Raw genomic sequence first — 14553 nt, 5'->3', positions numbered from 1 at the left:
TCTGACCAATCAGATTGGAGAATTCAATGACTGATGAATTACAAATTTCAATAAGAAATCATCTGGCACAGCAGCGTATGTAACCTTAAAAAAAGTAATATACACAGTAACATACTGTTCACGTCATAAAAGTTAGACAATCATTATGATATGAAACAGAACACTACACACACGCTTGTCACTTTGCCCCCAAAACAGATATATGCTGAAAACACATATGCAGCATGTGGTAGAGCGTTGCTCAGTTGCACTATAGCCTACATAACAGCATGATATACACAACAAGGGAAGGCAAGAGAGCCTCACAGTAGAGAGACAGCTGGCAAATGCGCAAGAGAAAGGGAGAGACCAAAAGAGAAGAGGCGGCAAAGAAAGATTCCGAGAGCTTTATTATCCCGGCACATGGCAAACAAGGTCACTCATGCCAATAAATAAAAACTGCTGTTGCCTCCAAAATAAAAGAATTTAGCCATGGGAAAATGGGAAGGAGACCTGGAGAGAGAGAGAGAGAGAGAGAGAGAGAGAAGGGGGGGGGGGGACATGCAGCTGAGGTTCTTCAAAAACACATCCAACAGTGTGCAATACCCAGAGGAGACACCTTTACCACCAGCTCAGCAACTTGAGCAGCACCCGCACCTATACTCATGGTTTATTTACCCAATTAGCACTTTAAATGTGTGAAAAGAGGGTGGTGTTTTTTGTTTTTACATTCACCTTGCCTGGCAATAATACACCTCTGGAAAACAGAAGGTGCAAATCTGCTATCTGCTCTAATAGCATATTTCAGGCTCCAAATCAAACTCCAAATCAAACTCCACATCCACCTCATTGTCAAAGCAGCCGGACAAACCGATATTCAATTGTTATTCAAACACATACCACATACTGTGTATGAGATGGAAAAGGAGCTGGTGTATCTAGGTTACAGGTGTATCTTGCAGCATGGTCGTGTGTGTGTGTGTGTGTGTGTGTGTGTGTGTGTGTGCGCGCGTGTAAGAGAGTTGTTCACATGTCCACTGAGAGCGGACTCACAGGAGACTCTGCTATGTAACAGGGTAAATATGGAACAATTGGAGCCTGATACGCATACTTGACAAAAGACAAATAGTTCAGTTTGTTTGCCAGTTGAGGCACATTAATATTAACACTACTCTATGAATAATATTTACAAAAAAAGGCAAAAATAAGAGCGTGACAACTTAGTGATTAATGTTTGGGGCTAATGAGTTGAAGACTGTGGGTTTAAAATGTAGAAAAAAAAAGAGTTCCATAATAAAAGTAAAGAATAAAATATGACAGTGTGTCTTGATATAGAAAAATAATTAGTGATGGGAAGATGGGATGTAGCGCTACGCAAAGTGGAGACCACTGTTAGGAAAGTTAAATATTTTCCAATAACAGCTTATCTAGAAATGTCTGATTCCTTTTGTACCACAGCAATTTGCAAACAATTACAATTGTTAATTTATTAACGAATGACACATCATGCTTTTTTTCAGTTTATAGTTAATGATGTGGAACATCTGTGAGACAAATTCGTTTTATCACATACATTATAGCAGCTATAAACAGTTGTTCCCTCTTTTTTCTCGCTCTTGAAGTTAATAAATAAAAGTCTTCTTACAGAAAACTTCACCATGTTAACAATTAAAATGTTTTCTTTGTTAAATAACAGCACATTTTTAAAAATCTTTTATTATTAGCCTTTATACAGAGCATTTGCCGTAAAAGTCCCTGTGAATGAGCTGTTACTATAGAAACATATTAGAATGAGCGCATTAATATAAACCTGTGATATGAATTACAAAGCCGGGAAAACTGTCAGAGCTGCTGTTATAGAAAGTTAATCAAACCAATCAGATTAGATAATTCAACAATGCTGTGGTATAAACACAAAAATAAGTTGCTTGTGTTACTCATTAAAGCAACCTCAGTCAATATGTTATGTATATGGTATAGATAAGAAAAAACTCCTTCGATTATGGCCAGTTGTTTCGCCTTGACTATAGACAGTTGTGTCTTAAAGCTTAATATCTGACACCTATCACAATGGTACCATGGAAGAGAACACTTGGGGGTGTTTTTTTTCTTTAAATTAAGATTAATATTTTCATAACTAGTGGTATGACTACTGCAGACAGGGTTAATTGGTCTGAGCATGAAGAAATTAACTTTAAAAAGGCACCATCATAGTCATATCCTCCCTCTTTAGTATACAGCCACATGACCCACAATGAGTGTATATACAGTAAACACACAGCCAAGACTATTTTCATCAGCATAAGCATTTCAGTAGCTCTGCTGTTACAGTGACTCACGTCTCTGATTAAGAACTCCAGGGTCGCGTAGGCGATGGCGATTCCATCATGTGTGCTGGTGCCACGGCCGAGCTCATCCAGGATCACTAGAGAACGTGCTGTGGCACGAGACAGGATCTCTGAGGCCTCCACCAGCTCCTCCATGAAGGTGCTTCGACCTCTTGAGATGTTGTCCGAGGCTCCCATCCTACCAAAAAACAATATAACGCAAGTTAAACTTTATTTGTTCATAATGCTACACTGGCACCTACAAAACATCTCATGACAACCGACCTACACCAGTTGTAAAGGTTTACTCCAATAGGCAATGCTGACTTAGACTGCTTTCTTGAATTTTCATGTCAGGTTGAAACAATACTGGAGTCAAGTGACCAGGTTGGGCTTACTGTGTGCTTACAAGTGATTACTGCTAATTTAACCATTATATCAATTATTAGTTGTTGCTCTTATTGTGATGAGAGCCCTTCTTAATAGTGTCTACTGGTCGAAGAAATAGTGTCACTGGAGCACTGCAGGAGATCTAGTCGAAACGTTGAATTGGCTGTCCGGAGAGACAGACAGGATGGCTAATAATAAGCAGTCACAGCAATGATTATAACTCAAGAGGTGAATAAGATAATGAGGGGGAAATTGCTGTATTTTCATATAATATACTATTCACATACACAGTGTATTACGTTACACGGTTTAATTAACCTGACAATTGTGATGTGCTAAACCGATATCTCATAATCTAGCATCAAACAAACAAAAATGTTTCTCATTAGACAAGATAATGAAACAATTCTTTTCAAATTATTGTAAATCAATTTACAGAGTTATAACTGGAAAAACAGATATGGTTCAGTAGACACATTCTGGAGTTTACGTGTCTTTCTTTAATCCAAAAACAAGAGAAAAATATAGCTGCAAGCAGCGATGATGGGCCCAAGCACTACAGTGGCATCGCCACCCGGTGAGTGTATGAAAACAATGCATAGTGAAGCGAGTGCTGTAGAGTAACTTGTTTTGCGCTGATCTGTTAGGTTAAGCCCAGGTCTAAGGCTTTACAACAGCTTCCATGTCCAAATATATAGCTCATATTTGGTGATATAATGCATGAATAATATAAGTGATATATGTTGTTATCCTTATTAGCCATTAATTAATTGTAGTTAAGTAATGTGTAGTGTGCACATGCATTTAAGGGGGTGCAACATAGCCCCCATGACCAAACATACAACACCAATTTCATCTCAGACAATGAACTTAGAAGATATGAGACTCTCCCTGTGTCGCTTTTTTGTCATTAATTTAATCCCTTGCCATGGCCACACCATTCGAGATATCAAAAATCTGTTCGCAGTTTAGCATCTTCAATGTCTTGGCATAATGTTGACCACGTTTGGTGAGAATCGCATGAATCCCCTTGGAGGAGTATTTAAAAATTCAGAACCTGCAATTTTCAAAAACCAGATTAAATTCAAAATGACCTACATCTTGTTGGGCGGAGCTAATGACTGTCATTTTGAAGGTTGTCTGGCTTGATGAGAACAATATATGTACTGAAACTGGTGACTGTAGGTAAAACTGACCCCACCACTTTAGTCAAAAGGGGGCGCTACAGATAACCCCCCCCCCTCCACTCCACGCCCATGTCTTAGCTTTGGCCAAAGCCTAACAGCCAACAACTCTGACGTGTGTGCTGAATTTCATGAAATTTTAAGCAAGCTAAGATTCTCTAAACACCCGAAGAGAGTATTAGCAACACTATTTAAAAACTATTTCAAAAGTCTGTTGTAAGTCACACACTTCCTGCTGTCAGTTGGAGGCACGATGACTGTGACTCACAATAGCCACATCCATTTGATCAGCTCCAGTATCAAACATACAACTCAAGTTTGATCGAAATCACTCAGTGCATGCAGAAGATATGAGACACTTCCTGTTTCCCTTTTTTGCCCCACCATGGCGAAACCGTTCAAGAGATCAAAAATCCATTCACGTGAATTCCCTAGGAGGAGTATTTAAAAGTTCACCGCATGCACTTTTCACAAAATCCAAAATGGCCGACTTCCTGTTGGGTGGAGCTAATGATTGTCAGTGCAAAAGTTGTTTGGGTGGATGAGAACAATATGTGTCCTGAGTTTCGTACATATACGTACAAGTATGTACGATATGTGCACAAAGTTTATGTACCATGTAAAAGGGGGCGCTGCAGAGCCCCCCACCTTGCCCATGTGCTACTCTTTGCCCAGGCCTAATGGCCAAAGATGCTGACGTGTGCGCAAAATATCAAGAGTTTTTGAGTATTTTAAGCACCGCAAACCCCCTGAAACCTTGAAAATAATAATAATAATAATAATAATAATAATAATAATAATAATAATCCTTAGGAAAACAATAGGGCCCTAATAAATGCTCTTAACTAGTCCAAGTCAGCCATTAGTTATCCATTCCACACCAGCCTCCACAAACCCATCACCACACTCAAAAGGGAACCCAACCTCTTTGGAGGATTATACTGGATAGCAGGATTATAAATCATTACTCTTCCACAACTGTATACTGTAAAGTCGAACAGTACTAGGTGTGTTGAAAGGATGTTCAGTGTAAGCATATTGGGATTAAAGTCCTGGGATGAGCACCGGACAGTGTTTATAATTTACAGCAGCAGTTCTTAGAAACAAGTCTACAGGACCTAGATGAGATTATTCACTAAAGCAAGGGTGAGATTTAGGCATAAAGTTTTCAGGAAGTGCAAATCTTTAGGTTATCCATGATGATCATCCTCAACAGCAGAAAGTGAGACCCAAGTACAGAAACTCCAAGCAGAAGTAATTCATAAACATTGTATAATGGGTCAGGCTAGTCAATTTTACAATTTTAAGCACTTCCAAGTAAAAGATTCTGGTTTCAACATCTTAGGGCTCTTCAGTTTGTCCCTCTGAGGAAATCAATAAAGGTTCTTTGTAGAAATCTTTAACAGAGTGTTTCCCTTTCAAAGGTTCCAACTAGAATGCATTTAGAAAGCTAGGACTCTTTTCTATGAGTGTACTGGTGCCTTCTGAAGAGTGTTCATCTCTGGTCAGTTAAGGGAAATGTCTGAATTTATGCATCATTCTCCACTGTAGAGACAGTTCAACAGTAACTCTAGGTCCAAAAAGCCCTTCCTGTCACTGAGAGATGTAGTACATGGCTTTACACATTTGAAACTACCAAAAAGAAACTGGGAACAAATAACTGTGATACAAAACCAAAGATGCTGTAGCATCAAAACCTTGAGAGAAGTGCTGACAGCTTACTCGTCTGAATAGCTTCATCCTTTCAAGCCTTTTTTTTTGCATTTCATTTCCTGTTTCCATAGTAACCTGAAAGCGATAAAGGAAGAAGTGCTTGGTAACCTTGCTGTTCATTCAATAAAAGTGCATCAGTGCTCATGACCAGCCAGCGCATACCAACTTCCAGAGCAAGGACATGATAAAATGCAGGCAACCGATTAGATTTCAAAAGTGCTGGTCTGAAAATAGCCGTACTTACTGGCTTCTGTAAGATTTTAGATTTATGTTATCAGTTCTGCATCTTGGAATTTCGACCAATTGCTCTTGCTCCATATTCATTATGACCAAAATCACTTTACTGATAAAGTATGGACCGTAAATAATTTTCCGTTGCATGTGAGTCCTAAAACAATTTGACATTTAATGTAATCCATCTGACTCATACAGTTTGAGTCCCTGTCATTTCATCTTCATCCCAGAGTTCCAAGGCATACATGCAATTAGCATTGTTTGCTTGGATGAGTCCAAAGTGCACCACGGGCCGCTGAACCCTTCAAGGCTTAATTGGCTGCTGTTTGAACATGTTTTTCACCTGTTAATTAGAACATGCATCTCCAGAGAGGGAAAGCAATAACGTTTTCACCAGCAAGCCTGCCAGGTCTGTGTTACAAAACCAGTCCAATGGCAATTTAGGAACCAGCTCCAAATCCCTCTTAACCTTGTATTAAAGTCTAAAATCGGGGCTATGATTACTGCGATATTTAAAAAGTCAGGACATAGTATTTTTTTTTTTTAAATTAAGCATCGAAATCCTACATTGATCCTGAACAGTTCTTTCATAATTATTATTTCAGAATTAACAGTAATAGCAGTAGTAGTACTAGTACTAGTGTACTATTTTTATTTATTTGCATTTAGTACCTAATTTTTACTGACACACTATTTTAACTGTTAACTCTCTACATTTAAATCATAACTTCAATAGACACATTTGTGGTTTGGAGCATATATACATCACATGTGCATATGTTTTAGACTACTGAACGTTTTAATTAAGGAAAAACCTTTTGGCTTATGTATTTATCTTACAGAACACTGATAGAATTATTTCAAACGTATGTGAAATGTCCACTCCCCCAATCCACAGACAAGAAAAAAAAAAAAAACAGCCTAGCAACCTTGTTTACTGACTGATCAAGCAGTTTGGTTGTATTATAATAGCACTGTAAATATGGCTTTAGTGACTAGGAATGCATTGGCACGAATACTGGTATTGGTCTGATAGGGTGCTTATTCACTCATATTTGTGCTCATGAAAAAATGCTTAGATACAAACCGGTATACGACTAGTGTGCATTGCTGTGCACACATTTTGTGCACAAAACGACATCTATCTGGACATATTTCATGATTAATAATGAAAAACAAATATAAAGAAGACTGCAAACTGTGCATGGTGAAATTATCAAGAAAATACAGCATCTTCCTACAATACAAGTAACCTGATAAAACATCTTAAACATAAAACTCAGATCATTTCTAACAGCACACAACAGCAACCAACACTACAGCAGAGGTGAGAAAAAAGTCTAGACAACATTCTGTGAGTGAAAATAACAGCCCTTACCCACTATTTTGCTCTTGACCAACAGCCACTATTGCTCATTGACAATGAGGGACTCTGAAGACAAATAAAACTGACTTTCAAGTAGCTCTGAAATAGCTCTTCTATACAGCTGTCAGTTTTGTCTTCACTGCATCATTTAAAATCAACTAGCTAATGTTATAAAGAACAAGCCTAGTAGAAAAAAAGTGCATGAAAACCCCTGTGCTTTTCATGATCATTATGTAAACCGGGGAAATACAGAAAGAGTTAATAACATGTTTCATGATGCCCTTGATTGTTTAATACTAGGGGGATTACTCATTTTGGTATCAAGAATCAAAAAACATTTCCTTGTTCTCATAATCTTTCTTAAAAAAAAATATATATATCAATGCATCCCTGTAAGTCACAAAAATTGAAGTTCCTTCGTAATACATGTTTTAAAGAAAAAGATCAACAAACTGGGTATATCAAACTGCCACAGGTCAAATTTATAGCCTACACATTTTCTGGATGTCTGCACTAAGTGAATCACACAAATCTAAACCTGGTATCAGATCAGTGAAGTGAGCTGTAATATCCAGTTCCTCAGGCAAATATAATTCTCTTGCATTTCAACAGCATATGGCAAGTGTTTCATGCAATCTCTTTGTCTGTCACATGCTCAATTTCCAAAGGGCACATCAACTGCCTTCAGCAGTCAACTTTAATATGAGGTAAAGGATGCTCAGTGATGATGCAATAAACCTCTACATCAGATGGTGAAAACCAAACATTAATCACCAACACATCCTAGCATTCGTGAGATGTCATTTCTCCATCATGCACCTGTTCTACATCCCCAGCAGAGCAAAGCCATGCTAAAGACAGCCTAAGCTACACATGATACTAATTAGAAGATCACTATGTTGCGTTTCTGCTGACAGTGTGTTAACATAATTAGACTAACAACACGCACACACACGCTCTGTTAATAAACAAATCACTGCCAAATCATTCTACCATTTCCCTGATACTGTCAGATACTATTTAGAGTAATAACAAGCATGAAAATGCTTCACTTGCATTTTGTACACATATAGATGATGAATGGACTGCTGGTCATTATGTCCAAAGGAAATATGCAATGACAGCATATTAGCAGGCTTGTCACTCGGAACAGCAACTGCACAACCACAGAACATAGCAGGAGCCTGATGAGCCATATAAAATCAGCTGTATGAAAAGAGAAGATGCTTTTTAATTGTTTCTGAACAAACAGAATCGACAGGGAATACAGTTTTGAATCTGTTCAAATTGCTTGCATAGGAAAGCAGCTTTAAGTACGAGACAAAACGTGAGTTCAGCCAACATCATTACTCACAACCGATTGTTGTGATATCATCAAAATGCTTTTTTTTTTGTTTTGTTTTGTTATAATTATGTAAAGTCATGACAAATCCTGAATCATTACTTTCCATACAGTTTTACCCTTCACGGGTTCATACCATCACTTTGCTCATAAACCAACCCTTCTTACTTTTAATGAAAGATGTTCCTTTTATATGATAACTGCATCCCAGCAAGATTAATGCTAACAGCATTACCTGTGACAACCAGACCTTCAAAACAAAGAACAGGAATCATCTGGAACCATTTATCACAAAATCAAGAAGTATTGGGAAACTGTAGATGGTATGCAGCATTGAAACATTTGCACCATCGCTAACGGTAAGTCTGCACAGAGACGATGCTCCTGGAGCTGAAAGATCTGCTGGGCTCAAACCTAAGACCATCGGGATCACAGGCAAACTCTCACTGCACTGCACTTGCATTTAAATATGATTTAGCCTTTTCCTTTTTCCTTCTCTTCTTTTTCGCTTTCCTTTTTCTCTTCTGTATTCCTTCTCTTCCTTCTCCCTTTCCCTTCTCTTTCCTTCTACTTTTCCCCCTTTTCCTTTTCTTACTTTTTCCTTCCGTTTCATCCTTCCTTTTTCCTTACCCCTCTCTTTCCTTCAACTTTTCCCCTTTTCTTACTTTTTCCTTCCCTCCTTTTCCTTCCTTTTTCCTTCTTATCTTCCCTTCTCATCCCTTCTCTTGTGTTTCCTTCTTCCTTCTCTTCTTTTTCATTCTCTTCCCTTTACTTCTCTTCTTTTTCCATCCCTTCTTTTACTTCTTGTCTTTCCTTTTTCCTCCTCTTTTCTTCCCTTCAATTCACTTTAATTCTCTTACCCTTTTTTCTCTTGTTTTTTCCCCTTTTCTTTCTTACTTCCTTACTCTTTCACTTTTTTCTTCTCCCCCTTTTCTTTTCTTTCCGTTCCTCTTCTAAAAAAATACCTCCTAGATAGTGAAGGTTCGTGGATTCTAGCATTCTGAAGGTTCTACCATGGAGAGCCTCTAAAAGTGAAACCCTCTGTAGTGTCTGATATAGAAAGAATCATACTGGGTTTGTATGTTCCTAATAGTGCATACTTCCACAGCTAATTACAGTAAGCTGAGGCACCTGCACCAGTGGCCATGGTTTCACTTCCTCCATCTCTAGACAATTCCATCAGAAGCCTGAAGTCTGCCTGGCCTCTTGAGTGTTGTCATGGCCACTGAGGCCCGAACTGTCAGCTGTCCTTCTTCAACCCGCCCATTTAACAAGCAGAAAATGAGAGAACAATAGCAATGTACATGCTGAGAGGAATGACAAGTACATTGTCAAACAGGGAATGTTTCAATGTGCCTGACTGAGAATGCTTCATTACTCCGTCTGAGCTCCTTATTTCCCAATACAGTAACCATTAGGGAAGATTGCATAGTTCTGCATTAGAGGAGAGCAGGTGGGCGGAAACAATCAATGTTCTTTGAAAGATATCTCGTTCGTCGTTCGTGAGAGGTGAGCTTTTAATGTGGGTGTGGAAACCGAAGACTGGGGGAGGGAAGAGAGCGTGAGGGATTCTAAACATCTTTTATTAGAAGATATGATTATGTAACTTACAGATTGGCGTTGTGTATGGTACACCCGTGAACAAGAACACGTGATAAATGATGCTTTGTCATGTTATCACTAAGAGAATTACAGAAACGGTCACAATTCTCCAAATGTTCACCAGGTGGTCTAGTTATGGTCATCTTTCAAAATCACAAAAACATCAACCTGTAGGTCTGTAGGTTTGCCACAGTTTGCATGGATACTTCAATATATCCCTTAATAAACGCATAAACAAATAACAAAGTCAATAATTCCATCAAATACATTAAAACATTAATACATTTATTATTTTTTTCCAGTCATTTCATCTTCTGTAAGTGTTTTAGCCTGGGTAGGGTTATGGTGGATCCAGAGCCTATCCCAGAAACACTGAGCATGAGGCGGGGATAAACACTAAACGGAACGCCAGTCCGTGGTATTCACATCGAAGGGCAATTTAGCTTTAGCCAATCCACCTAATGCCTAACACCCAATGCTTTTGGAAGGTGGGAGGAAACCAGAGAACCCTTAAGAAACCTACAGGTAGGCAGGGAGAACAAGCAAACTCCACATAGACAGTAACCCAAGCTGGAGCTGTGAGGTCACAACACTACCTACTGAGAAACTGTGCAACCCTAAATGATTTATTGATGGATATATTTATGGATTTATTGATGCATTTCTATATTCATATGGATATATGGATAAGATTTGCTGGAGAAATTGCTGAAAGGGTTCATACTTAAACATGCACATGAGATGTGAGCTTCCTTTAGGTTGAGTTGCTCTGATTGGACAGCAGGGCTTCAAGCTTGGAGCACCATGAGGGGAAATATCATATATGATAGTCTACACAAGTTGTAATATGTAGTTTGGCTGCATAACTGTAGTTATTATTAGCTACACTATATGGCCAAAAGTTTGTGGACACCTCGACATCACACTCATATGTGCTTGTTGAACATCCAATTCCAGATTTATTCCCCCTTTGCTGTTATAATAAGCTCCACTCTTCCGGGAAGGCTTTCCACTAGATTTTGGAGCGTGGCTGTGGGAATTTGTGTTCATTCAGTCACAAGAATATTAGTAAGGTCAGGCACTGAAGTTGGGTGAGGAGTCCTGGGGAGCAGTAGCCGTTTCAATTCCATACCAAAGTTGTTCAGTGAGTTGAGGTCAGGGCTCTGTGCAGGACACTCGAGTTCTTTCACTCCAACTTTGGCAAGCCATGTCTTCATGGAGCTCACTTTGTGCACAGGGGCATTGTCATGCTGGAACAGGTTTGGGCCTCTTAGTTCCAACGAAGGGAAATTGTACAAAGTACAAAATGCTACAACATACAAAGACATCCTATACAACTGTGTGCTTCTAAATTTGTGGCAACAGTTTGGGGAAGAACCACATACGGGTGCGATGGTCCAATAACAATGCTCCCAGCATGCAGGCATACTGTCCAATCAGAACAACTCATCCTACAAGAAGCCCGTCCCTGATGTGCATGCTGAAGTATGAAATCCTTCAATAAATGCTTCAAGAAACATTTAATAAATAAATAAATAAATAAACCAATCAATCAACCAACCAGTAATGTATTAATTATTAATCTGATTATTTATTTACGTATTTCCTGAAGGACATATTGATTAATTTAATGATGCATACATTTTAAATTTTGCACTTTCTCTATCCTCTATATATATGAAAGTCCTATAAACGTATAATTTTGTTAATTCTCTGTTCCTTTCGTGGACTTGAAATTTAAGAAAAAAATTTATTAAAGAAAGAGAGAGAATAAGACTATACCTTGTAAAAATGCCATCCACAATGCCAAATGATGCCTCACTGGCTGGTACAAAGGATCCCAGTTGGGCCATGATAGTGATAAGAGCCACCTGGCGAATATAAGAGCTCTTTCCCCCCATGTTGGGTCCAGTGATGATCATGGCTCGCTTGCCCTCACCCTGAAAGAAAGGTCATGACAATAAAATTGAGTGAGTGTGATGAATGTCATAGCTGCACTGGTCAAGTCATTAATTTAATGTAGTGGAACCATCAACACTATGCGCTGTTAAAATCAAACACAACCACAGCATATGTGGAGTAAACAAGTGCAGATGTTCATTATACAGGAACTTGGCTTTAATGCCAACTTGGCAAGAATATTAAAGAGGACACCACAAAAATGATGGGTAGAGAGAGGTCAGGGTTAGAATGCAGGCACAGACCACAAGGATATAATAAGAAGAGAAGGGAAAAGGAAAAGGCCAGATCACATTTTAAATGCAAGCATAGTGCAGTGAGAGTTTGCCTGCCATCCTTATGGTCTTAGGTTTGATAATAGAAAAGAAGAAGTCGTCAGACTTGTGTTGTTAATTCACACGGAATACAAAGGAAAAATTTTGCATACATGTGCGTGTGCATATTACTACATATATTTATTGTTCCGGGAAATAACTGTAGTAGTACTAAAAGACAAAGTTCCAGTGGAACAAAAATAATTAATTAACTACGCACGCAAAAGTGCTTCTGAAGCTGTAGGAGGTCGAGCCTTTTCAAAATTTGTTGATAGATGTTTAGAGCATTACATTCATGGTTCTTAGCAGTGTCTCAACTCCAGAAATCTCCGTAAAAATGGTTATTTAATATGTTTTATACATATTCAGCTGCTACTTTATCAGATACGCCTATCACTTAAATGCAGATTTTATGTATGCAATTACTGACTGTAGCCTATCTGTTGCTATGCAAAGGGTGTTCTTTAAATTAATGGAAAGGCTATGATTATGATTATGATAAGTCCAGCCTTTACTAGATATTATTCAGCACATCACACACACCTACCCTGTTAGTACGCCTTATAGGAGCTCATCTTTTTTTTTTTTTTGGATATTTTTTTGACTGGTTCTAGGGTTTATGGGGCTGATAAATTGTGCATAACACAAAAAAAAAAAAAAAAAAAAAAAAAAAAAAACGGTTACAGTCATTAATTGTACACCTACAAATTGACCTGTATGATAGGTTTAAATAATAAAATGGCCAATAAGTGTAGCTGCAATTAAGGTGTATAAACACATACTGTATATGTCCAAAGAGGAGAAATGGCAAACAGTGGGAGAAAAACAGAAAGGAATGTCCAGATCCAGAGAGATTAAACCATAAATAATAACCATAAATAGGGAACCAGCCAGAAGAGTGATATTAGATACAGAGCAGAAAACACCAGTGGTGATAAATGCGATGTTCAGGATAGAAAGAATACAACAAGCTAGAGAAAGACAAAAGACTGAAAGAAGAACAAACTTACACAAGGTTGTGGCACTGGTAATAAAACTCTTGTGATTGTGACCCCAACAGAATACGTGAATGGCTTCAATCTCAGTCCTGAACTGAGTTTCAACATGTGTCAGAATTCTGTGGTGTTTGCTAAATTATGTGTAAATTATTCATTTCTGTTCACTCTAATTATAAAAAAATAATAATAATAATCTGCAAGATGAAATTTTAGAGGCAAAGTTTAGTTATGAATTTGGTCACCTCCAGCTTGTGTTGTGTAAAAAAAAGATGAATCTTTCCTTTAAGCTGCAGTTAGAGTATAGTAGTAGTCATATTTTTGACTATTGAGAATTTATAACGAATTATGAGTGTGGTCCTATGAATAAGTAGCTGCACCACATAACATGTGAAATAGAATAGGCCAGAATAGAGGATAGAGTTGTTTTTTTTTTGTTTTTTTTGCCAAACTGCCTGTTGGTTCATAAAATAAGCAGTTCAGAAAGCTGGAGCCCAGCTCAAAGACTTCCTATCTCCCTCCCACGTAATGGCCCGCTTTATAAAGCGTGATAAAGTATGGAGATACTGGAACCCACTGCACGCTACACCATGAACTTCCATCTCATAGTTTCTATGATGTTGATGAGAATATGCACCAATGGACTAGGACAAGATTATATTAGATTAAACACAAATACTACAAAATACTAAAGATTAAGAGCTAAATACAGAAAGCACACAACAGCAAGAGAGAGTGAAAGAAGAGAGAGCACATAAGAAAGAGACGGCAAGAGAAAGAGAGAGCGCAAGAGCGACGAAAGGGGGAGAAAGAGCAAGAGAAGGAAAAACACAAGAGAGTGCTGAGAGCAAGAGAGACGGAAAGAGCGTGCAGGAGAGAGCAAGAGAGAATGAGAAATTAGAAGCAGAGAGAGAGAGAGAGAGAGAGAGAGAATGAGAAAGAAGGAGTGCAAAAAAGGCGAATTGGCACCTGTACATATGCGCTAGAAAAGGTTGGCTTATGTTTTAATTTTCTCCATGGCAAAAACAGATTAACCTGCTGTAAAAAAAACAAAACAAAACAAAAAAAAAAAACAGCTCGAGTGCCCTGATATCAGCGGTGCTGCCCATAACCTTCTACCTGCTGTATCTAACACACACACACACACA

At 38.3% G+C, this 14553-nt stretch overlaps 1 protein-coding gene across 2 annotated transcripts in view; it reads right to left on the bottom strand.

The window, feature by feature from the left end:
* msh3 (mutS homolog 3 (E. coli)) overlaps nt 1–14553 on the bottom strand; it is a 63411-nt gene that overhangs the window by 9538 nt on the left and 39320 nt on the right. For both annotated transcript variants that reach the window (XM_026931597.3, XM_026931598.3), the window contains exons 20-21: nt 11920–12077; nt 2319–2505 (exon numbers count right to left, since the gene is read on the bottom strand). In XM_026931597.3, the coding sequence (XP_026787398.3) occupies nt 2319–2505; nt 11920–12077 (345 nt within the window). The remainder of the gene's footprint in view (nt 1–2318; nt 2506–11919; nt 12078–14553) is intronic.

The sequence above is a fragment of the Pangasianodon hypophthalmus genome, chromosome 24 (genome assembly GCF_027358585.1).
Source record: "Pangasianodon hypophthalmus isolate fPanHyp1 chromosome 24, fPanHyp1.pri, whole genome shotgun sequence".
NCBI lineage: Eukaryota > Metazoa > Chordata > Actinopteri > Siluriformes > Pangasiidae > Pangasianodon > Pangasianodon hypophthalmus.
The sequence above is the reverse complement of the archived record's forward strand: the minus strand, read 5'-3'. Positions and strand labels throughout refer to the sequence as shown.